A 26,222-nucleotide genomic window follows, 5' to 3' on the forward strand; every position below is an offset into this window, starting at 1 on the left:
CCGCCCGACGAGATCGGATCTTTCCACTCCATGATCTCCAGGGCTTCCGAGCTTTTCCAACTCTGCCCTGAGGAGAAGAAAAAGGAAGGCTTCCTTTATCAGCGGCGCGAGGCCAAGAGGAAGACGGTCCTCGCAGTGCCTCTGTTGGACGACATTTGGGATGAGGGCCTTTCCCTCCTCAAGAACCCTTCCACGACGCCAGCTAGAAGAGACCGGTACGAGAAAAAGTACCGGGTCCCGGACACGGCCCCCCTATGCCTCCGGGCGCAGCCTACCCCGGATTCCGTCGTCTCCGCGGCAGCCAGGAAGAAAGCGGGGGGGGGGTGCGGCCTCCACATCGACTTCCCCGCCGGACGGCGAGGGAAAGAAATTGGATGCTATGGGACGTAGAGTCATCTCGTCGGCAGCGACGACGATTAAAGCGGCCAAAGCCTTGGCTATCGTGGCCCGCTACGACAGGGAGCTCTGGTACAAGATAGCTCCCCTGCTGGATTTTCTGCCGGACGACAAGAGGGCGGAGGCCCTGGAGATCCTGCAGGAAGGTGAGGTGGCCTCGGACCACGCCATCACCGTGGCGACGGACATCGCCGACACTGGGTTCCGCCAGCTGGGCAACGGCGTTTGCCTTCGACGTTGTGGATGGCTCAAAGCTACGGACTTCCGGCAGGACGTACAGACCAGAGTCCTGGACATGCCCTTCGACGGGAACAACCTGTTTGGGAAGACAGTGGACGATTCCCTTCAGGCCATCAAGGCGGATACTGAGACGGCCCTGGCCCTTGGAGTCCTGCAGCAACGACGGACGCCCTTTCGGAGCGGCGGAGGCAAGGGCGCCTCCAAAGGTTCCGGCGGCGGTTTCGCTTCCTACCGTCAAGCGGCCCGCTCGTCGTCGCAAGAGGCCTACAGAGGACGAGGCAAGTCTAGCGGACCCCGCCGTCGTCGCCAAGGAGGTCAAGGCGGCAAGGCCGCGTCCAAGCAGGATTGAACCGGCCGTGGGGTCGGGCCCCCACCGAAGCACCCCGGTGGGAGGCCGGCTGGCGGGCTTCGTCAGCGTGTGGGAGTCCATCTCCACCGACCGTTGGGTGCTGGACGCCCTGGCCCGGGGCCACGCGCTCGAGTTTCAAAGAAGGTGCCCGCGCGTCCCCCCCGTGGCCAGGAAAGAACTTCACGTCCCTCAACTTCTCCTGGAGGTAAAGGCGATGCTCAGAAAGGGCGCCATCGAACTCGTCCCAGAGAGGCTTCGGGGCTCCGGAGTCTACTCGAGATACTTCCTCGTGAAGAAGAAGACGGGAGGATGGCGCCCCATCCTAGACCTGCGACGTCTGAACAAGTTCATCAAGGCGCAGAAGTTCCGGATGGTCACCCTCCAGCACGTCCTGGGTCAGCTGGAGGAAGGAGACTTCCTATCGTCGTTGGATTTGGAGGATGCCTACTTCCACATTCCCATCCTAAAGGGGCACCGAAAATTCCTCAGATTCGTGGTCCAAGGGCGTCATTACCAGTTCAAAGCCCTTCCCTTCGGACTACGGTCGGCACCCAGGGTATTCACCAAGTGCCTCGCACCGGTGGCGGCGCAGCTGCGCCGCGAGGGGATTCACGTCTACCCCTACCTGGACGACTGGCTCATCCGCGCCAAGACGAGGGAGCTCGCCGTGGTCCACACGGCAAGGAACGTCCAACTCCTCACGGACCTGGGATTCTCCGTGAACTACGCCAAATCCCACCTGGTGCCCGCGCAAGTCGCACTGTTTCTGGGAGCGAGGCTCGACACAGTGTCCCTTCTGGCCTCCCCGTCGGAGGAGAGGACCAGGACCATCTTGGGCAAGGTGCAACGCATGTTGGTGGCCGACGCGGCCAAAGTGAGGTCCATCAAGTCCCTCCTCGGGATGATGTCTTCCTGCATCTACCTCATTCCCATGTGCAGGCTCCGGATGCGCCCGTTGCAAGAATTCCTGGATGCGCGCTGGATCCAGACGACGGGCAGCTTCGAGGAAAGGATCAAGCTCGACGAGAGTTTCCGACGAGCGATACGGTGGTGGGGCACCCGCGCGCATCTGACGGCGGGCATGGACTTCCAGACCCCAGCCCACCAGGAGACTGTGACCACGGATGCCTCCCTGGAAGGGTGGGGAGCGCACACCGAAAATCTGCACGCAAGGGGACTCTGGCTCCCGACGGAGAAGTCCCTGCATATCAACGTCCTGGAGCTCCGTGCAGTGTTTTGGGCCCTCAGGTCCTTCCTTCCGTCCCTCAAGGGCAAGGTGGTGAGGATATTCACCGACAACACCACCACCATGTTTTACATCAGGAAACAGGGCGGAACCAGGTCCCCAGCGCTGTCCAAGGAGGCGCAGGACCTGTGGCATTGGGCCGTCGCCCAAGGGATTTTTCTGGTGCCGTTTCATCTGGCAGGGATAAAAAACACCATCGCCGACTCACTCAGCAGGGAGCTGCGCTCGTGCCACGAGTGGGAACTACGGCAGGATCTGGTGGATCGCCTCTTCCGACGGTGGGGCACACCCCAGATCGACCTGTTCGCGACGGCAACGAACACCAAGTGCCGGAGGTTCGCCAGCAGGTTTCCCCAGACGAGGAGCATGGGCGATGCTTTCTCGTTCCCCTGGGAGGGCCTGTTCCTCTACGCGTTCCCTCCCTTGCCTCTGCTAATCCGGCTCGTCAACCAGCTCAAGAGGTCACGGTGCAGGATGATCCTCGTCGCACCTGCGTGGCCGAGGCAGATATGGTTCCCGGACCTTCTGGACTTGTCAGCGTCCCCGCCGATCAAGCTGCCGGCGGACGCGGATCTAATCTCCAGGGAAGGAGGCGCCATCCTCCACCACGACCCGAAGTCGCTGAACTTGCAGGCCTGGCTCCTGCAGCGCTAGAGTTTGGAGGATACGACATACCGGCCGATTGCAGAGAGGTTCTTGCAAAGGCCAGGGCGTCCTCGACTCTTAAATGCTACGGACACAAATGGAAGAGGTTCTCTGTCTGGTGCCACGCACAGAAGATTAACCCTCTACGGATTACGGCTCCCCAAGTACTGCCGTACCTGCTGACGCTGGCCAAAGCTGGTCTGGCACACGCGTCTATCAAGATTCATCTTGCTGCGATCTCCCGATACACCAGAACCACGGGGCGGGCGTCCTTGTGGTCTCATCGTCTGGTGAAAGAGTTCATGAAGGGACTGTTCAGATCGTTCCCGCCGGTGAAGGCTCCGGCCCCGGCGTGGGAGCTCAACGTGGTGCTGACCAAGCTCATGGGACCTCCGTTCGAGCCTCTGCACTCGGCCCCGTTGAAGTTTCTATCGTGGAAAACAGCTTTTCTTGTGGCCATCACCTCCGCACGACGAGTGGGAGAGATCCAGGCCCTTTCCTGCAAGGCCCCGTACTTGATTTTCCACGACACGAGGGTAGTGCTCAGGACGCACCCCTCCTTCATGCCCAAGGTATCGTCGGACTTCCATCTCAACGAACCCTTGGTGTTACCTGTGTTCTTCCCGTCGCCTTCGTCGCCGGCTGAGAGGACTTTGCACTCGCTGGATGTAGCTAGAGCGCTGAAGTTCTACGTGGACCGCACGTAGGGTTTTCGGAAGACGTCACAACTCTTTGTGAACTTTGGACCTGTCAATCAGGGGAAGGCTCTCTCGAAGGCTTCCATCTCCAGATGGCTCTCCGGCTGTATCATGTGCTGTCACCGGTTGGCAAACCGACCGCTGCCTGGCCGTCCGAGAGCCCATTCCACCAGAGCGATCGCAGCTACCACGGCGTTCCTATCTGGTGTGCCCCTGCTGGACATATGCAGGGCTGCTACGTGGAGGTCGACGCACACCTTCACGAAATTCTACTGCGTCGACCGGGATTCCAGGGAGGAGTCCAGGGTCGGCCAAGCAGTGCTGCGCAACCTGTTCGCCTGAGGTGAGCCTGGTGAGGAGGTAAGATGCTTAATGTTGAGTTGATGTGATGCTTAATGTTGAGCCTTTGCCACCTCCCGTGGTTGTGCATGTGTGTACTGCTATGTATTCTTTATTCATGAGCATGTGAATCCATGCCAGACCCCATGCTGGAGAAGGAACAAGTTACTTACCTGTAACTGTTTTTCTCCAGCATGGGTCTGGCATGGATTCACATGCGAACCCTCCCGCCTACCCCTCTGCGGCTCTTCACTTGGTCATACTGCCACTTCACGTGCTTCCAAATCTGAAGATGGCTGCCAGAGGCGGTGCTTAGGTAGAGGGCAGTCATTGGCTGTGGTCAGTATGACGCAGAGACCAGTGATTGGTTATTACTACGAAAGACAGATCAGAAACGAAACTGATACTGGTTTTTTCTTTACCGAGGATTCCCAGCCTGACGACGGGGAATATTCATGAGCATGTGAATCCATGCCAGACCCATGCTGGAGAACAACAGTTACAGGTAAGTAACTTGTTCCTTCCCAGTCCCACACACAATTAAAGTCGCCTACCCATATGACAAAACATTCCCGGTATGGGGCTAATTTGGCACCTAGCACATTGAGGCGTGCCGGGATTCCATTATTAGGTAGGTAAGAGTTTACTATGCACACATCCCTTTGTTCTATATGACCTCTTAATATCAGATATCTGCTTTCTGGGTATCTCACTTCCTCCATTAGTTTGAAAGGGAGCATTGGGTTTATCCAGGTAAGTACACACCGAGCATATTGGGAGAAAGCGGCCCCGAAGATCAGTCCCCCCCTGTGTTTCACTATCTTGTCGTTTTGTGTCCGGTGTGTTTCTTGCAATAGCGCAACACACTTTTCTCCTGTTGAGAAAGGATTTCACCCGATTTCTGTGCATGGATATGTTTAATCCCCTTACATTCCACGTCAGCACACTGATATCTTCCGCCATAGTTGTGTTACTTGGTTGGTGTCATTGGACCCTCAGGATGCTTATTTTAATGTGCTGATCCACCTCAAGCACAGAAAATACCTGAGGTTGGCAGTTGGTGGTTCTCATTTTCAGTTTCGAGTTCTGCCATTCTGGCTGACCTCCCCCCGAGGGTTTTCACCAAACTGATGTCGGTAGTGGCAGCGAGTCTCAGGAGAGGGGGGATTCACATCCACCCCTACCTGGACGATTGGCTGATCAAGGCGCGTTCTCCTGAACAAGCTCTACATCATCTCAAGGTCGCCTGCCATTCTCTTCACAGACTGGGCTTCTCCCTCAATTACAAGAAATCCCATATGACACCTTCTTGAAATCTCCAGTACATCGGAGCTATACTAGACACATCCTTGGGAAAGAGCTCACCACCCGAGGTCAGGGCTCAAGACATTCTTCCGATGATTACCAAATTTCAGAGTGCCCAGAATCTTCTGGTGTTCAATTTTTTGAGGTTGCTCGGCCTCATGGCATCCTGCATTTTTCTGGTGCCAGAGGCCCACCTGAGAATGAGATCCCTCCAATGGGCTCTAAGAACACAATGCTCCCAATTCTCGGGAAAGATGTCGGACCGACTTCAGATTCCATCCAGAGTCTCTCAGGATCTTCTGTGGTGGGCTTGCGAGGAAAATATTCAGAAGGGATTACGGTAGTGACGGACGCCTCACTCACGGGGTGCCATGCCAACAATCTGTCAACAATCTGTCAATCAGCGGTCATTGGTCTCCATCGGATTCCAAACTACACATCAATCTTTTGGAGCTGAGGGCAATCATACTAGCGCTGAAGGCCTTCCTGCCCTCTGTCCGTGGAAATAATCTCCTGATAATGACGGACATCACAGTGGCCCTGCACTACCTCAACAAGAGAGGAGGCATGGGGTCACTACCACTGTGCAGAGAGGCAATGCAGCTCTGGTACTGGGCAATTCAAGAAGGAATCTCCCTGTCAGCAGTTCACCTAGCCGGGGAGGAGAACACAGCGGCAGACAATCTGAGCAGGCAGAGCACAGTCTCCCACGAGTGGGAACTAGCTCAGGAAGTCTAAGAGATCTTCACCCTTTGGGGAAAGCCCTCAAGTGGATCTGTTGGCAACCGGGGTCAGCCGCAAGTGCGTACTGTACTGCTCCAGGGAATTTCCCCCAAGAGGATCTCTAGGAGACGCGTTTGTGGTGGACTGGGAGTTTCTACTCTGTATGCGTTTCCTCCGATCCCCGTGATTCCTCAAGTAATCAGGAGGTTGAGAAGGTTCGGGAAACACATGATTCTATTTGCTCCGGATTGAGCCAGGAGGACGTGGTACCCGGACCGTCTGGGTATGTCCATATGTCCACCGATGCGTCTTGCACAAAGAGAGGACCTTCTCTCGCTAGAGGAGGGTCAGGTTCTCCAGCCAGAGGTCAAAACTCTCAACATTCACACTTGGTTTCTGAAAGGCTGAGACACAAGGATTGAGAACTCCGAGATGACGTGATGGAGGCGTTGCTTTCAGCTAGAAGGCTAGCAACAAAATCTTTGTGCCGTTGGAATAGATTTTGCAACTGGTGCAAAGAAAAGAAGGTTGATACTTTTCTGTGTAAAATTCCAGATGTCCTTTTTCTATTGTTAGCTAATTTGGGCCTTCAGATAGGTGTCATAAAAGGCTACTTGGCAGCGCCATCTACTTTACTTTTAATATTTGTAATGCGCAACCTTGGACACTAAGGCATTAGGGGGCGGACGAGACAAAACAGAACATATAACAAAAAGAGATATCGTCCAGCAGCTAGCTAAGGTACATAAAGTGAGTCCTAGGTGCTAATTCAGGAGAATAGAAGGGTTTTCAGGCCTTTCTTAAAGGGCGTCAAAGAGGACTGACTTCTTAATGCCGACGGTAACAAATTCCAAAGCTTGGGTGCGGCAGTGAAAAAGGCACCCTGTTCTTCTTTTTTCGTTCTGCACCGCGGGAGAAACAAAAAGTTCTGACTACTGGGTCTGAGCGCCCTGCCATTAATTTCATTTAAAAAATTGGTCTTGCAGGCATTTGGCCTAGTCTGCATTTAAACGTGATTACAAATAATCTGAACTTGGCTCGTGCCCCCACAGGGAGCCAGTGTAGAGAGCGTCTGGCATCTGAGACATAATGGCGGCGAGATAGGCCGCCTAGCACTCCGACTCCTCCATTCTGAACAACTTGAAGTCTGTTGGAATCGGCCTTGCTTAGACCAACCAGTAGGCTACTGCAGTAGTCGATCTTTGCCCCTATTATAGCTCAGGCTATAGTTTCTGCATTAGCCTGAGATATATACGGCCTAAGGTGCGACAAGAGTTTAGCGTAGTATCCGGAAGATGAAACAATACTACTCACTTGGGCTCTCATGGACAACGTCTGGTCCAGAACTACACCCAATATTTTTAACTTGGGTAAAGGGGTGATATTATCATCACCCAGCCTAAAAGATCTATAAGCCGGGTCTAGTTTAGCTAATGCAGCAGAGCTGCCCACAATCATAGGTTCTGTTTTTCATCTGTTAATGTCAAGGTTATTGCCAACCATCCACTCCTCAATAAGAGAAAAAAAACTCTATTGAGTTCCTCCTCATCCTGCGATTGATCACCTGTAAGTGGGACGACACACTGGTGTTGTCTCCATAGTTGGAAAACATGACCCCTTACTGCTGTAAGAGTGAGAAGAAAGGGACCATAAAGATATTATAAAGACAGGAGGAAGTACTCGCCTCCTGCGGCACCCCGAAAAGCACATTAATAGCTGAAGCCTCTGCCTCCTCAGAGCAAACCCTACTATGCCTGTGTTCCAGGAAAGAGGTGATCCAAAGCGCTGCGGCTGGAGAGAGGTTAGCCACCTCAGTCAACCTGGACACCAGAATAGAATGTTCAACCAAATTAAACGTGGCTGAAAGGTCCAGGGAGAATAAGAGGGAGGAAGAACCTTTATCCATATGTCCTAAAAGTCTAGACTTTAGGTAAAGTAGGGAGGTCTCAGTACCGAAGCCTTGTCTGAAGCCAGACTGATAAGGATTCAGAATAGGTATTGGTTCAAGTGCTGAGAGATCTGAATACTCGCGACCCGATCTAGTATTTTTAACAAGAACGGTGTATTCGTTATAGGACAAAAATTAAGTTGGTATCTGCCACCAGCCCAGGTTTTTCAGGATGGGCGTGACCCAGGCTGGTTTTAGATCATCAGGGACATTACCCTCACACAATGAGGCATCGACGAACTTACAGATGGATTTCAAAAGGGCTGGGGGACATGACTTAATAATCAACGAGGAGCAGGAGTCACCCTTGCATTTTGTCGCCTTCAGTTGCTCCATGATTTTCTTCAAAGCATCCTCCAATATAGGGTAAAAATATAATTGGGGTATCAATGGGCTACGACAGTGGGACTTGTGATGACTTCTATCCAAGGGTGAAGCAGGAGCCTCTTTTTTAAGAAGTGTCCTATCTAATGCCCAGAAGTTTATTTTGCAACCCGGTTTGGAATTGCTGACACCAATTAGCATCTTTAATAGCTGCGCCAATGGCTGAAGTGTGATCTCCTATTCTTTCAGGATTTTAAAAAGTTCCTTAACACCTGAAGTGGCGTCTTGAATTCTGGTATTCTAAACATTTTTATTTGTTTCTACCATGGCCTGTTTATATACTTTAGCAGCTACTTTGTAGGCTGCCAAGGAAGTCGGGTTAGGATTACCTTTCCAGTGGTAAAACGATTTCAGAGACAAGGATTTATATTTTTTGAGGTCAGCAGAAAACCAGGGTTTCCTTTTGCTTCCCTCTACCGATTTGTTTAACGTCAAGGGTGCAAGTGAATTGGCAATATGAGCCATGTTGATAAATGGACAACTAGACATCATTTGCAAGGAGGTTGATTCCATGAAATTGATAGTACTGTCAATTAGGGTTTCGATATTGGCAAGGGTTAGATCTTTAAGTGCTCCTCGGAGGAATGCTCCTATTTCAAAATACCACTGGTGACTCAATTCCTAAAGGGGCTCACTAATGTGTTCCCTCCATATCCTTTCCAGGTTCCGGTTTGGGACCTTAATCTAGTTTTGAAATTTCTGATGTGTACTCCATTTGAACCTCTTCACACATGTCCGCTAAGGTTGTTAACCTTTAAGACAATCCTATTGATGGCTCTCACATCAGCCCGCAGAGTGAGCGAGTTGCAGGCACTCTCATCCAAACCACCCTTTACTGTCTTCCACAAGGACAGGGTTGTTTTAAGGATCAAACCCTTCTTTTTACCAAAAGTCGTTTCAGACTTTCATTTGGGTCAGAAAATTGTTCTGCCTTCCTTCTATCCTCCACCTGATCCTGGCAAGGAAGAGGAACGACTCCTTAGGTTGGACCCTAGTAGAGTGCTAAGTTTTTACATCTTCAGAATGTCTAAATTCAGAGTTGATGACCAACCTTTTATCGGATACACAGGACACAAGCTAGGTCAGTCCATTTCCAAACAGACTTTGTCTAGGTGGATAATACTCACGATATCAGAATGCTACAGGTTGGCAGGTAAATACCCTCTGAAGGCTTAAGAGCTTATTCCACCAAGGCCATGGCTACATCCACAGCCCTTCAAAGGGGTGTTCCAATTAGAAATATCTGTGAGGCTGCAACATGGTCTTCCATCCACACGTTTACGAAACATTACTGTCTTGAGGCTTCCCATATTCAGGATGGTACGTTTGGCAAAACAGTTATTTGCTCTGCCCTGGAAAATGGTTAAAACATAATTCTACACCCTCCTCCAATCATAATACTGCTTTGGGAGTCTGTCAAAGATGAGGAATTCGTGGGAGGACACAATCCATTCGAAGAACAAGTTACTTACCCCTGGTGACGTTCTTTCAACTGGATGTTCCTCCCGCGTATTCCTCATCACCCCCCACCAACCTACCTCTCAGTAGAATTTCCTGTGCTATTACAGCTTCCGTTCCACCAAGGCTAAGTACTGCCATGCCCGTATTTCACGGGCATCGCTGCTGCAAGAGGAGGGGGAAAAACAGAGCTGAGGCCAACGGGCGCTGGGCGAGCTATATATACCCATCGATGACATCACCTTTGACGGAGGCCTTCGAGGGACATCGACTCGACGCCGTCGATGCACAGCGTCCTCTGTTTTTTTCCAAAGCAGCTGAAGCTGGACATTACATGTCAAAGATAAGGAATACGTGGGAGGAACATCCAGTCGAAAGAACGTTACCAGGGGTAAATAACTTGTTCTTTAGGTGTTCCTGCATAGATAAATCGGAACCTAGACAGTATGGGTCAATATTCTGTTTATAGTAACCTGGGCAGAAGGTACGCCTGGGTTAGGGTGGATTGAGGCTTCCTAGAGGAGAATGTGAAGGATGGCCCTAGGTTTCTGAGATATCGTTCAGTAAAAAACCTTCAACAGTCTCTGACACTGTGAGCATTACTTGAGCCATCTTTGATCCTAGTAACAATGCACGTCTAACCCTCTTAACATCAACGGCACCCTTCAATCCTGGCCTTCACACCCCTACGCTGCAAGCGGGAGCCCTCAATCATCTAACACATCACACCTAAAAATCTGTCAGGCACTCAGAGCTCAGGGTATTTCTAATCTGCACCTTCAACACAAAGCATCACAATCTCACTTTTTCCCTCTCCCCCCAACTAACCAAACAGACTTGTAGACTATGACATATTTGTGCACTACTCAAATACCTACAACATAACATAACAGCAGTGCTATTCACACTATTGGTACACATTAGTGTTACAGGGTTAGAAATTGAGATTTGTTAAGCAGGAACAAAAACCAGCTCCTGGGTGTCAGGCATCACCCTGTAGGTAGGAGCTACTGTAGGGGAAGCATGAGCTACCAGAGATGCTCCTTTAACGTTTTGACCATTTTGTCTGAAACATGGTGTTTTAAATGTATATTAGATGTGTTCGTATTCTGTTTTTAACATTCTCAAATACTCAGTTAATGTCATATTTACATGTTTGGAAGGCACACGATGATCCTAAGAGCCAAAAGGAGCTCCTAATAGCTGTTGGTTTCAAGCTAACCAGGCTCTACTGTGCTAGAAGCAGGCGCTAAATGTCTCCCAGCTCCCCTCAATTTCGAACCCTGGCAAGCTGCTTTTTGTAATGCATTATCCATTAAGCATTAATCCTGTGTTTTCAAAATTAAATTGCCAGCTTTTACGTTTGTTCATTTCTCAGGCAGTTAACGTTCTTTCTTATATTTTCCAGTCAGATATATTGCATAGAAAATGCTCATGGACAGCTTGTTCGAGACCTGGATTTCAATCCAAATAAGCAGTATTACTTGGCAAGTTGTGGAGATGACTGTAAGGTGAAGTTTTGGGACACTAGAAATGTGAATGAACCTGTAAAGACATTAGAAGAACACTCTCACTGGTAGGAATGTTTGTACATTTCATATTCACTTTTTTCTGGAATAATAGTGTTTCCTAATGTAAGGATTACTTTGGATAAGACCTCCTTTAATATTGTTCATATATTGGGTGTAAAAACAAAACCATTTCGAAGTCTACATGCTATGGATTAGGTTTTAGGCATTTGTACAAGAGCAATTCATTCTACTGTTCATTTCTGATCGTAAGACTTCAACACTGTGCAAACCACTATGTGTTTGTAGATGAAGCAGCGCAATGTCGTTATAGTAAGTTCTTTGTTTGTAGATGGGCAAATTAGAAATGTATGATGCAAATTTTAACCAGAGTTTAGACTCCAAGAGTCAAAGCGCAAGCCATACCAATGCTTTACTGAAAGTGAACTTGATATAGTCTACTCTCTGATTGAGAATTGTATGGACGGCAATAATCGCTCCCTCAACAGAAGTAAAATTGAGTTGATGACTGTAGGCACTGTATTGATACTAGCGAAGTCGCACCCTGACTATTGCTGCTTTATGCTTGATGTAGTGAAACTTTATCCACATGCGAAAGTAAAAATCCTGGAGGTTACTCTTGATCAACTTTTGAATATGAGGTCCCACGTGGCTTGCCTTTTCTCGGCAGCTGTTTATTATGTGAAGCTGCTAGCGCACTTGAGACCTTTTATTTCCCAGGATAATGCTGCAACCATAGCGGGAGCTGTTATTTGTTCTAAGATAGATTATTGTAGTAGCACTCTGGTGGGCCTACGTAAAGCGGACATCAACAGACTCCAGGTCGCCCAGAATGGAGCAGTCCGAGTCGTAGTTGGTCTCTTCGTTCGTGACCATGTCTCAGAACCGATGCGGGCTCTACATTTGCTCCCAGTGGAAGCTTGAATCCGCTTCCTCCTTTTGGTCATTACATTTAAATACAGATCAGACCTTCTGCCCCTGTACTTGCAAAACCTCATCTTTAAAAAGGTTAATAGCAGATCTCTTTGGTCCAATAATCAAGATCTGCATGTCATGCCTAGATGTAAAACGAACACGGTTGAAAATGGAGCCTTCTTAGTTGCAGCCCCGAAGGCTTGGAACTTGCTCCCTTCCAAGCCACGCGGTCTTATCTCCCTGAGTCTTTTCAGAAAAAAGCTGAAAACATGGTTGTTTGCATAATTTGATTGGACACGTCCCCTGCCTTCCTCCTATCTGACTAGTTCTGTACTCTGACCTCACCAACTTCTTATTACCCCCTCTGCGTTTCTTGTTGTCCGTCTTGTTACGTGCCCTAATTTTGAGGGGATTGGGTCCTCCGACATATTCCATATCTATGACAGGTAATCACCACAGCTGTGCTGCTTCAGAAACTTTTTTCTGCGTCCTGCGTCGATGACGTCGATGCGCCTTCGTCGAGGACCTCCTCCGACGTCATCCGATGTGATAAGTAGGACGCACGACGCCCGTAGCCTCAGTTCCGTTTTTTCCGCGAACGTGTTGCTTCGTGAATCTCGGTTCACGCCTCGACTCTTTGGAGTTCTGTTCTTCTCGGTTCTTCGCACCTGTTCGTTTTTGTGAGAATCTCCTTTGTGTGAAGATGTCTTCTACTTCATCTTCGACCCCGCGTCCGGGCTTCAAGAAGTGCAGGGAGTGTGTGGGTCCAAGATGTCGGTGACGGACTCGCACGACGCCTGCCTCTGGTGCCTCGGGGAGGCCCACGACATGGATGACTGTATCGACTGCCAGTCGCTCACGTCCAAAGCCTTACGTGAACGTAAGAAGAAGTTGTCGGTAGGTCGGGTGTCCAAGCCCCGGAAGTCGAAGTCTGCGGGGCTTTCGACGGATGATTCGAGAGGAGACTCTCCGCGTCATCGTCGGAAGTCTCGTGGGTCTCATTCTAGGAGTCGGTCTCGTCACTCCTCGGCCTCTTCGAGGCATTCTCTGAAGCGCCGACAGCGGTCGTCTTCCAGGTCCTCTTCTGAGGACTCTGCCCGGCACGTCGCTTAGCCCACCAGCCGTGCGACGCCGGAGGAATGGGCTTCCTTCGGGAAGAAAATGCTGGCGATTCTCGAGTCGCAGGGTACTAAGCCGTCCACGCCGCCGAGTGGGGTCGGTCGTGAGAGGTCGAGAGACACCGCTCGCAAGAGTGGTTGGCACGAGTCACGGGAGAGGTCCCGTTCGGACAAGGGGACTCGTTCTCGACGTACCCGTTCCAGGTCCCGGTCCTCGACGCGTTCGAGACCGTGTGCACCTACGATGTCTTCGAGGAAGACATCGACGTCTGAGGCGTCGAGGGCATCGACAGGCTTTCTCGAGGCTCTGGCTCCGAGGAAGTCGTCGACGCTCAGGTCGTCAAAGGACACGCTCGGAGCTCCGGCTTCGAGATCTGTGTCGACGCCGTCGATGCTGGCGGCGCTGCATCTGACGTCGACGCCGATTTACTCGACGTCGACGCCAATCCTCTCGGCACCAATGCCTATTCTCTCGACGCCGGCGCCAATTCACTCGACGCCTTTCAAGGCCGGGGTGTCGGAGGTACCCCGTGGCACCAGGGAATCCTCTAGGAAGGCTCTGGTTAAGAGCAAGCACTCTCGGGTGCCTTCTTTTCGCCACCTGGAATATATTTCGGAGCTGGATGAGGATTCTGATGGCCTGGTTCCTAGTCAGGTTCCAGAAGAAATTGTCTTGGGCCATAGTCAGTTTGACGATTTGAGGCAGTCACTGCATGATGCCAGTGGACTGGACACCTCTCCGGAGGTGGAGTTTTGTAGGCCTGAGCCTGGCTCTCATGCCGATTCCTCGTACCGGCGCCTTATGGCTAGGGTTTCCGAGTACTTGGGATGGTCTGCTCCCCCAGGGGAGTTTGTGCAGGATGATCTCACGGACATCCTTGATGTTGGTCCCCCAACTGACCCGGTACTGCCGTTCCATATGGCTCTACAGAGAAGGGTGGCGGCGGCTTGGACTGCTCCGGAGAGTCTCCCGGCAGTGGGCAGGTCCTTGTCGCGAAAATACCGTCCAGCCAGTAGCGACCCCTGCTACTTGACCAGGCACCCCACTCCGGAGAGTTTGGTGGTGCAGGCGGCCACGGCCCCGGCAAAGCAGGCGTCATACCCTACCATCCCTCCTGATAGGGACGACAAACGTTTTGATGGCTGGGCGAAGAAAGTGTTTTCTTCTGGTGGTATGGCGCTTCAGGCGGCCAACTCCATTTGTGCCTTGTCTCGTTTCACACACACTCTGTGGAACTGTGTTGCGTTAGCGGCTGAACATATTCCTGAAGGGGACGAACGGGATGGTTTCCTTGCTATGGTCCAGGATAGTACGGATGCCATGTGTGAGTCCGTTCAGTCGGGTTTGGACATGGCTGAAGGCGTCAGCAGGTCCATGGCGGCGAGCACCGTGATACGCAGGTTTGCGTGGTTGCGGAAGTCGGGGTTTGCTCCTGATGTGCAGTCCCGGCTCCTCAACATGCCCTTTGACGGTGAACGCCTTTTTGGCAGCATGGCTGACGAGAGCCTTGAGAGGTTGCAGACCTCAAAAGCTGCAGCGAAGTCATTGGGCGCTGCAGTTCGCCAACCTCTGCCTTTTCGTCCTAGGGGACAGCAATGGAGGGGTGGTTCCTTTCGCTATTACTCGTCCTTCAGTAAAGCGAGAGGAGCTGGCAGTCAAAGAGGCCAACGCAGGGGTACCAGAGGTGGACGACAGGGTACCCGTGGTGCCAAGGCCACTCGGGCAGTTGCCTCTTTGCCCTCAGGTAACGCCGCAGCCGCTACCACTCAGTCATGAGGCCATGTCCCATGGTTCGCCGGTTGGGGGAAGGTTGGCGCAGCATCTTGTAAAGTGGCGTGCCATTACTTCAGATGTGTGGGTTCTGGAGATCATAACCCACGGCTACTGTCTTCCCTTTCGGCACAGGCCTCGCGACAATCCACCGGGGAACCTCTCTTTGCAGAGTCCGGATCTGCTCCTTGCGCAGGAAATTCAAGCCCTGCTGGAGAAAGGCGCCATAGAACTGGTGCCTGTAGCGGAGAGGAACAAGGGATGGTATTCCCCTTATTTTTTGATTTTGAAGAAAGACAGGGGAATTGAGACCCATCATGGACGCGGTTTGAACAAACTCCTCAGGAAGGACATGTTCAAGATGGTTACTCTCTCTCAAGTCCTCCAGGCCCTTCAGCTTCAGGACTGGTTGGTGTCTCTCGACCTCAAGGATGCTTACTTCCATGTGCCGATCCATCCCAAGCACAAGAAGTACCTGAGGTTCGCGGTTGGCGACTCGCACTTTCAGTTTCGGGTCCTGCCGTTCGGATTGACCTCCGCCCCGAGGGTTTTCACCAAGCTCATGGTGGTGGTGGCAGCGCATCTCAGGCATAGGGGGATTCACGTCTACCCCTACGTGGACGATTGGTTGATCAGGGGGAGCTCTCCCGAGCAAGTCCTGGATCATCTGTCCATCACCTGCCACTCTCTTCACAGGCTGGGCTTCTCCCTCAATTTAAAGAAGTCGCATTTGACGCCAACACAGCGGCTCCAGTACATCGGAGCAGTGCTCGACACTTCCCTGGAGCAGTGTTTTCCTCCCCAGGTGAGGGCTCTTCACATTCAGCAGATGGTGCACAAGTATCAACATGCCCAGACGCTCCCAGCGTTCGAGTTCTTGAGGTTGCTCGGCCTCATGGCATCCTGCATTCTTCTGGTGCCAGAGGCTCGCCTGCGGATGAGATCTTTGCAGTGGGCACTCAAGATGCAATGGTCGCAGTCCTCCGGCAGGATGTCGGACCCGGTTCAGGTGCCGCCCTCGGTCGCCCGGGACCTTCTGTGGTGGGCCGTCGAAGGCAACTTGATGAAGGGGGCTCCATTTTGTCTTCCCTGGCCAGAGGTGACGATCGTGACGGATGCATCCCTCACGGGATGGGGAGCTCATGCCAACGGGCTGACAGTCAGCGGTCGTTGGTCTCCGTCGGAGTCCAGACTCCATATCAATCTGTTGGAGCTGAGGGCCGTCAGGCTAGCCCTGAAGGCTTTTCTGCCGACTGTGCGAGGAAAGAATGTCCTGATCCTGATGGACAACACAGTGGCCATGCACTACCTCAACAAAAAGGGGGGGCAGGGTCACTTCCTCTGTGCAGGGAGGCGATGCAGCTCGAGTTCTGGGCCATCCAGCAGGAAGTTTCGATCTCGGCAGTTCATCTGGCCGGAGACGAAAACGTGACGGCTGACGCTCTGAGCAGGCAGAGCACGATCTCTCACGAGTGGGAGATGGCTCAGGAGATTATCCTGGAGATCTTCGCCCTTTGGGGGACCCCTCAAGTGGATCTCTTCGCCTCCAGTGTCAACCGGAAGTGCGAGAGGTTCTGCTCGCGGGAATTTCTTCCAAAAGGAGCCTTAGGAGACGCGTTCGTGGTGGAGTGGTCATTCCCGCTGCTATACGCGTTTCCTCCAGTCCCCGTCATCCCGCAAGTGCTGCGGAGGTTACGGAAGTTCGGTTCTCGGATGATCCCCATTGCTCCGGCGTGGGCTCAGAGGACGTGGTACCCGGACCTTCTCGACTTGTCCATCTGCCCTCCACGTCGTCTTCCCTACCGAGACGATCTGCTCTCACGGGAGGGGGGTCAGGTTCTCCATCCAGAGGTCAGATCCCTCAACCTTCATGCTTGGCTTCTGAAAGGTTGAGGTATAAGGATTGGGACCTCCCTGAAGACGTGATGGAGGTGTTGCTCTCGGCCCGAAGGCCAGCAACAAAGTCTCTGTACCGTTGCCGTTGGCGAAAGTTCTGCGACTGGTGTAGAGTTCAGAATGTGGATCCTTTTGCATGTGACATCCCCATGGTTCTGTCCTTTTTATTTTCTTTGGCCCACAGGGGCTTGTAAGTGGGTACCATTAAGGGTTACCTGGCGGCGCTGTCCATCTTTAAGCGCTCGTCTGAAGAGTGTTCCTACTTTAAAATCCCTTTAATTTCACAGTTTCTGAAAGGGCTCACTAATGTGTTCCCTCCGTCACCTTTCCTGGTGCCCGGTTGGGATTTAAACCTTGTTCTTAAGTTTCTTATGGGTGCTCCGTTTGAGCCTTTGCATTCTTGCCCTTTGAGGCTGTTAACTCTGAAAACTGTGTTTTTGGTTGCGGTTACTTCCGCTCACAGAGTGAGTGAGTTACAGGCACTTTCAGTTAAGCCACCCTTCACTGTATTTCATAAGGACAGGGTTGTCCTTAGAGTTCGTCCTCCTTTTCTTCCGAAGGTGGTTTCGGAATTTCATTTGGCCCAGAAGGTTGTTCTTCCGGCATTCTATCCTCCTCCGCATCCCGGTAAGGAAGAGGAGAGGCTCCATAGGCTTCATTCTAGGAGAGCTTTAAGCTTTTAAGTTTCACGCATGTCCCGGGTCAGAGTGGACGATCAACTCTTTATTGGTTACGCTGGAAAACGTTTGGGACAGGCTGTGACGAAACAGACTTTGTCTCGCTGGATTATTTTGGCCATCTCGGAGTGTTACCGCTTGGTGGGTAAGGACCCGCCGGCTGGCTTGCGGGCCCATTCTACCAGGGTTATGGCTGCATCTACTGCCCTGCAGAGGGGTGTTCCTATTCGCAACATCTGTGATGCAGACACCTGGGCTTCTGTACATACATTTGTACGTCACTATTCCCTCTATTCCATCCGAGGACAGGATCTGGCCTTTGGCAAGGCCGTCCTTTGCTCTGCTATTTGATTGGCAATTCTAAATTTTGATTCTAAATTCTTTCCCTCCTGCTTGCTTTAGTACTGCTTTTGGAGTCTGTCATAGATATGGAATATGTCGGAGGACCCAATCCCCTCGAAGAACAAGTTACTTTCTTACCTGGTAACGCTCTTTCGATGGGATGGTCCGACGACGTATTCCATTCCCTCCCTACCTTCCCCACTGCAGAATTTCTTTTGCGATTGCAGCTTACGTTCCGTAAGGCGTTGTGTCTGACTGGCAGTTGACTAATGTCACACGTTCTGGGGGAAAAAACTACAACTGAGGCTACGGGCGTCATGCGTCCTACTTATCACCTCGGATGACGTCGGAGGAGGTCCTCGACGACGGCGCATCGACGTCATCTACGCAGACGCCGAAAAAAGTTTCCGAAGCAGCACAGCTGTGGTGATTACCTGTCATAGATATGGACCATCCCATCGTCGGACCATCCCATCGAAAGAACGTTACCAGGTAAGAAAGTAACTTGTTCGTCTAAGGGTCCATGGCTGCGCTATATAAATATAGTAAAGTAAAGAGACAAGAGAATGGTAGGTTTTTTCAGTTTTAGGAAGAAACATAAAAGGTGGAATCATAGTGAAATTAGACTATATGACGTGCTACTAGTACACTGCAGGAACAGAAAAATAATTTGGTTACTATGAGAACACTGGAAATGGCATCTAAAAAGCCACTTAGAGTATTTTTATCCAAGCTTACTCTGCACAATGTTTCGAATCTGCTCTGGACAATGATCAATCAAGCTCAGGTGGTCAGAGATTTGGATACATAGGATTTTGAGAAAGACTAGCATGTCTGAGAGATGCAAAAAATGGCAAGAAATTCTGTTAAATATTGAAAAAATATGATAACTATTTCTACCCTATCCATACCTTCTAGAGAACAGGTTACGGACTGTATCTAATAATATTGGCAAATGTTGTTTGTAAGCTGTTTTAGTACATATCTTTTCTAAACCTATTTGTCAATCTACTCTGACTTATGACCATATGTTCATTCTAGTCGTGTAGAAATCTAAGGAATTTACAATATAGAACACATTTATATTAGTTTCACTACAATTGTTAAAACACTTCCGAATTCACATAACCTACCATCGTAATACCAAAGTATTTGTGATTGTGTGATAATATGATTGATATTCTATCGAAAAGGAAATCATCTCCTAAAGGTCATACTCAATGACATCACTGGGAACATTTCAAACATATATAACCTGATATCAAATAATTATAGAGGACTAGCCAAACTGATATGAGGTCAGAAGGAAACAATGAATTTGGGGTGGTAGTTTGGAATTATACATTGCCAAGAACACTTTATGGTTAGTACTGTGATGAATCCCGCAAATTCGTTCCTTCTCCCCAAGGGGGAGCCACCACCTTTAGGATTGGGGAGGTCAGCCCGCTAAGCTTAACACCTCTTATGGGACAGGGCTGCTGGTATCCCACTGGACGGGACCACCCTTTAGTGGACAAGGAATCCCCAAGCAAGGGTTGTATTCAACCTCCCTGCGACACAGAATCCCAAGTGTGTGTTGGCTGTATGATAAATGATCAGGGTCATAATGTGCAAGGTCCTTTAAAAATGAATGGTTTTGTTTTTGACCTTTTATTGTTGCTGCCCTTACATGAAGCACAGAACAAATGGATGATTGCATCCCATTGCAGGGTGTAACATAAAGGTCTTGTGAGACCAACTCTGAGAGGAAGAACCAGCCAGAGAGTAAGAGAAGCCAGGCTGTGTAGAAGCACAGAGGAGGGAATGTCTCCCTCAGAGGAGGAGTCTGAAAAGGAATGTCTCCCTCAGAAGGAGGAGTTTGAAAACAGCACCGTGCATGCAGCATGGTGGGCGCAGGAACTGAGAAGCCCACGGAGCACTGCCTTCCTCCAGGAAGGCAGGGAGCCAGAAGAGCTTGGAGCTGCAGAGGAGAAGAGAAATTAGGCTGCCTCAGAAGCGGCATACCAGTGTCCTCATAACCAACACGAAAGCCCTGTTAGACGAGGATGTGAGGATACGACTAAGAGGATTGTATAGAAGTTGGAGCCATGGTTCTGCGCCAGTCTGAGAGACAGCCACCCAGAAACAGGTACGAAGTACAGGCCGAGGAGTGGGAGGAGGGCAGTAAGGCAACAAGATACCCCACATATGGGTGAGGAGACCTGTAATGCCAGAAAGGCTAAGACATCTCATAGCCTATGCCGGGTTGAGAACCGAGATACTTCACAAAGGGCTGAGAGAACCGATAATGCAGGAAAGGCAGAGATGCCAGATAATCCATGCCAGGATGAGAATAGAGATACCCTCAAAAAGGGTGTGGATTCCAACAAGCCAAGAAGGGCTGAAATCGGTGATATCCCACAAAGGGGTAAGAAACTCAACAATACCCCTCAAGCTGGGGCGAGGGGTGTACGTGGCTGGCAGCCATGGTGTAGGGCTGCATTGAGAAGAGCTTCTGCCTGATCCATCAATATCCGAAGAACTAAAGGCATATACACTGTAGCGCACAGACCCAAGTGGCTAGTTGGGGGAGTGCCTGCAGAACAGATGCCTGGTTCTGGGAGATGTCATCTATACCGGAACATCAAGAGAAAGCTGCGCGTAGTTTGAAACCGAACGACCAACAAAGAAACAAAATGGCGACCGGAGCGGTGTTGCGTCAATAATGGTGCAGAGAACAGCAGGGTGAGGCTGGGACCACTTTGAATATTTTTATTTTATTTTGAAATCAAACAAACACACTACAACTGTTTCAAACATAGAAAGCATCATAGTCCAGCACATTTTCATTAAAACTCCCCAACTCCCCCCCCTTAAACTAGAGCCGGTTCTCGCGTGTCATTTACGGGAGCATCATTGGGTAACATAGTACTTAGGCAGTCATCATCCGGGTCCTCTGTTCCGTTGTTACCCTGGTGAGGGTTTGCCATAGAGGCCACCAATTGCCGCCAGGCCAGCAAGGGCCCTACTTCCTCCTCACCCCCCCCTGGTGACCGCTTCGAACCAGACTACAGATTCAGCTTCCGCCCACCTCAAGAGGTCCGTCCACCATAGCTCCACCCTGGGTCTATGAGTCGCATTCCAGCCCATGGCAATCCTACGTTTGGCCAAAACATAAGCCAGGTCCTTCATCTTGCTTATGTGTTTTGAATGCCGGGGTCTAGGGAAGAGCCCAAGCATGCATGACCAGGCCGATTCCACATCCAGCACCACCCCCCCACCAGCCAGTTTCGTCTTGACCTCGTCCCAAAATCTGTGCACCTCCGGGCAAGCCCAAAACATGTGTAGCAGTCCTGCATTCACCTCCCCACACCTGGGGCATTGCTACGTAGCTGTTCCCCCAAACTTTGCAATCTTCCCGGGGGTTAAATAAGCCCTGTGAGTAACGTACAATTGAAGCTGTTGGAATCCCGCGTTTCGGGACACCTTTTTGTGGTACCTCTGGGCCCGTTCCCATTGCCCGTCCGTCATGGGTCCTCCCACCTCCTCCTCCCAATCTTGTCTCAATTGAAGCAACTCCTTCCCTGCCCTTACTCGCAGGAGCTCGTATATCCTCGATATTTCGTGCCTGCCCTCCGATACATCATACATGGTTTCCAGGGAGGCGTCAGGGTCTTCCGCTAGCGCTGTCTCAGGCCATCGTTCTCTAGTTTTTTTCACAAGCCTAGTGTAGGTTATATATTGGCCACCATGTACCCCCATCTCTTCCTGCAACCTCTGAAAGTCCACTGCCTCCCCTTCCTGCCATATGTCCCCGAGGGAGGCCAGGCCTACCTGTTCCCAGTAGCTACGGACCGATTCAAGTAGTTGAGAGTCGCTCCCGCACAGCGCTGCCAACGGAGCCTGCTGAGAGTACGGCTCCAAGTTCCCCCCAATCTTCCATGTCCTGTGCCAGATCTCCCAGCCCAGCCTCAGTAGCCGCCCCTTGCTCACCAGTTTGTCTCTGCACAATCACACCACTTCCATCAGAAAGTATGGGGCTGTATCTCCACGCAGAAGCCTAGCTTCCGCCATGTCTTCAGCTGAAAGCCACCTGGCCACGTACTGCAGCTGCCCCGCCAGGTAATAGAGTTCAAAATTAGGCAGGCCTATCCCCCCCCCCCTGTCACATGGGTTCTGGAGCTTCCACAGAGCAACCCTATTCCTAGACCTGCCCCACACGAAACCCCTACACACGCTATGAAGTTTCGCGAATAGGCTCCTAGGTATCAAAAACAGGACGTTTACAAAAAAGTGCAAGAGTCTAGGCAGGACCACCATCTTGAGCAAGGCCGCCCTCCCCATCATGGTTAGGGGCAATCTAGACCAGAATACCATGCTGTTCTTGATCACCTCTGTCGCCTTTTCCGTGTTATGCTTGTGTTCTGCCTCGACCCTGTGGTAAATATTTATTCCCAAATAACTAAATGTCACGGGCTGCCATGGTATTGGCAGGACAGGCAGCCTCTGTACCGGGACATTCCTATATCTGCCCAAAGGGAACAGACTAGACTTTCCAGGGTTCACCGATATGCCCGAGAGGATGGCGTACCTTTCTATTACCTCTAGCACGTACTGCAGGTTTTCTTCTGGATAACGCAAATAAAGGAGCATATCATCCGCATATAATGAAATCAGATGCTCTCCACTGACAGTGCTTATGCCCACCTCCCCATATTGTTGTCGCAGGCATATTGCCAGCGGCTCTAAAGCCAGTATATATAGAATGGGTGACCAGGGGCATCCATGTCTGGTCCCCCTGCAAAGCTGCCAAGAATCTGAGACTATGGACCCTGTTTTGACTCTCGCCATCGGGGTGCTATAAAGCAACTGGACCCATCTGAGGTATCCAGGTCCCATTCCGTACCCCTTCAGGACCGCTTTCAGCCAGGGCCATCGTACCGAGTCGAAGGCCTTGACCGCGTCTAACGACACTATAGCCAACTCTCCTGTGTCTTCCTCAGTTTGGTCTATGATATGGTGTGGTCTCCTATGGTTATCGGTGATGTTCCTGCCTGGAACATATCCCGTCTGATCTGGGTGTATCAGTTTCTTAATCACCTTCTTCAGTCTATTAGCCAGCACCGCCGTGAGTATTTTGCTGTCCTGGTTAAGCATGGACAAGGGTCTGTAAGACCCGCACTCCACGGCCGGCTTGCCTGGTTTCAAGAGTGGGATGATTACAGCCTCGCGGAGGGACAATGGGAGTTCCCCCTGCTCATAGGCCTCGTTGAAAGTGGCAAGCAGTAGCTGAAGCAACTCTTGCTTGTATATTTTGTAGAACTCGCTGGGCAGCCCATCCGAACCAGGCGCCTTGCAAGTGGGCAAGTTCTGAATCACTACCTCCAACTCATCCGAGGTGACGGGTGCATCTAACTCAGTGCGTTCTAGATCATCCAAGGTGGGCAGCTCTATGTCCTCCAATGTGTCCAGTATGTCTTGTCACATATCCTCCCCCGTGTCCTCATACAAGTGTCTGTAAAACTTAAGGAATTCCTCATTTACCTCTTCCTGGGTGTTGCATATGCAACCTCTCTCAACCTTAATCTCACTAATCACTGAGTGGGGGGGTCTCACTCTTATACAGCCAGGCCAGCAGTCTGCCCGGCTTGTCGCCCCCTGCGTGTATCCTCTCCGTATATTTCCTGTAATTGAGTCTGCATAGTCTATCCCAGAGTGCGCTGCAGGACAACTGTAGCTCCTTTACTTTGGTTCTGTTCTCATGAGCGGTGCTCTCGCAACGCGTGAGATCCTCTAACTCCCTTTCCACCTCCTGGAGTTCCCTTTCGACACCCCCCTGTAGCCCCTTAGCTTGGGAAATGGCTACCCCGCGCACCACCACCTTAAACGCTTCCCACAGTGTGCCCACAGAGTTTACGCTTCCCGTATTTATATCAAAGTATTCTTCGATGGCATCCCTCAGGCCCTCCCGAAACCCCTCGTCCTGCAGAGCCTCGGTCCTGAGTCTCCATGTAGGGATCCGCGGTCTTGGGGGCTGGTGTCTCCAGTCTACCACCAAGGGCGAGTGGTCAAATAGTACTCAGGCCTTGTATTCCGCTCCTTCTATGTCTCTCACTATCTCGGCTGTTACAAACATGTAGTCTAACCTTGTGTGCAAATCATGTGGCGCTGCGTAGTGTGAATACTGCCTATCCGTGGGATGCAGCCTTCTCCACGCATCCTCTAGGCCTAGGTCTTTCAGTAAGGTACCCAGCGCTTTAGCCGCCGGTGCCGTTTTGCCTGCCCTGTCCTTGGACCTGTCCGTTCTGGGATCCACGGTACAGTTAAAGTCCCCCCCCACACTACCGTACCCCCTGCCAGGGGGCCAAGTTTACCGTAGAGGGTCCTAAAGTAAGCCGCTGTGTCGTTATTGGGGGCGTACAAATTTATAATGTGCACTTCTCTGTTTTCCAGGAGACCCGTTACCACCACCGTTCTACCCTCCGGGTCCACCGTAGAATCAAGCATCCAAAATGGCACATGAGGCGCCACCCAAGTAATGACCCCTCTAGCATACGCCGAGTACGCCGCCCCCACAACATTGCCCTTCCATTTCCTCCTGACCACCTCCAGCCTTTCCCTAGTGAGGTGGGTCTCTTGCAGCAGGGCTATGTCTACGTGCATCCTCTTTAAGTACAACATCACTTTGTTACGTTTCAGGTAGCTGTTAAGGCCCCGTACCTTCCAGGTCGCAATTCTGAGATTACCCGATGCCATCTGGTCGGACTATCTCCATCCCATCCCGTCCCATAATGCTCCCCATGTTGAGTCGTTCCCTGGCTCTCTCCCTTTTATTCACAAACAATACCCCCCTCCCCCTTCCCCAACTTCACACCACTGCACACAACCCTCCCCCACCCCCCTCCCCGCCAACCCCCAACAAAAGCCCAGCTCCATCCCTGGATCTCAGGCCTACCCACATCTGGACCCGTCTTGTGTCCGAGGACGAGGACCCCGCGGGGTGTCACCAATCTAACATTGACCTAACTAAGTGCACTACTATTGGGTGCAGGGGGTGCTCCCCAGGAGCTCCCAGTCGTATATTTAGGAGCAGTGCATTCGACGGGACCCGCCGGCGGATACCATGACTTCCTCCCCACAAGCACAATATCGTACTATATTCCAGTCCCAATGTCATAACTATGGCCTCACGGGTGCCTCTGCAATGTGCTACTTATCTTCAGCCGCTTCTGTCTGGGCATCCGATTCCTGAGGTCGACCTTGCATATCCAACCACTCCAACGCTTCGGTCGGCGTCTCAAAGAAGAGGGATCTGTTATTATAAAACACCTTTAACCTGGCAGGGTAGAGCAACATGTAGCGGTGGCCTGCTTCTCTAAGCCTCCTTTTCACAGTTCCAAAGTTCATTCAGCTCCGTTGTACGAGCAGCGTATAATCCGGATACGGCGTTATTTTCGCTGACCCCCTTTCTATCGTACCTCCTTTCCGGAAAAATTCGAGAATCTTTTTGCGGTCACGATAGTTCAAGATCTTTGCAATCAACGGCCGCGGGGGGGCTCCTGGGGCCGGTCTCCTGGTCAGGGCCCTATGTGCCCTTTCGACCGCGAACCCCTGGGTCAGCTCCCCACCTGTAATCTCCTGCAAGAGCATGGTTCCAACGTAATCCGTGGTGTTCGATCCTTCCATTCCCTCCAGAACACCCACTATGCGAATGTTGTTGCGCCTGGCGCGCGCCCCTCTGCATGCTCTGCTCTGTCCTCCAAATTGCCCACTCGTTGCACGAGGGCATGGAGCTTCTTAGCGTGTGCATTGCACGCCTCTGTGGTCGGGGCCAACTTCTTCTCCAGTTCCCCAGTGCACTCCGCGATCGTTCGCACGTCCTGGCGCAACAGGTTCACCTCCTCTCGGACTGCTCCGATCTTAAGGTCTAGGCCCTCCTGCAGCTCTTTCATGGCCAGGCCTAACTTTCGTCTCCCAAGCCACCTTCAAGTCGGCAATTGCTGCCAGCACCTCCTGGTTAGTGGGTCTGTCGCCGCCGCGGGGGCTTCTTCGCTCTTGCCCCCTTCCGCGCCCGAGGGCGACCTAGTGTAGGCCTCCATTGTGGGCTGTTTGATCTGGGGTCGCACCACCTTGGAGGACATCCTGCTGCATCGGTTGGGCCCACACGCCCCGCTGTATTTTCAGCGCCTTGCGGGGTTCGCTCGCCGGCCCCTTCACAGCAAGGTTCCGCTGAACTCGGGTTCACTCTACAGGCCGGCCACAAT

The 26,222-nt window shown here is 51.5% G+C and overlaps 1 protein-coding gene across 2 annotated transcripts in view; it reads left to right on the top strand.

The window, feature by feature from the left end:
• EIPR1 (EARP complex and GARP complex interacting protein 1) overlaps positions 1 to 26,222 on the top strand; it is an 823,988-nt gene that overhangs the window by 643,347 nt on the left and 154,419 nt on the right. For both annotated transcript variants that reach the window (XM_069606032.1, XM_069606033.1), the window contains exon 7: positions 11,140 to 11,307. In XM_069606032.1, coding sequence (XP_069462133.1) covers positions 11,140 to 11,307 — 168 coding nt within the window. The remainder of the gene's footprint in view (positions 1 to 11,139; positions 11,308 to 26,222) is intronic.

The sequence above is a fragment of the Ambystoma mexicanum genome, chromosome 4p (assembly GCF_040938575.1).
Source record: "Ambystoma mexicanum isolate Mex_15411 chromosome 4p, UKY_AmexF1_1, whole genome shotgun sequence".
Taxonomy (NCBI): Eukaryota; Metazoa; Chordata; class Amphibia; order Caudata; family Ambystomatidae; genus Ambystoma; species Ambystoma mexicanum.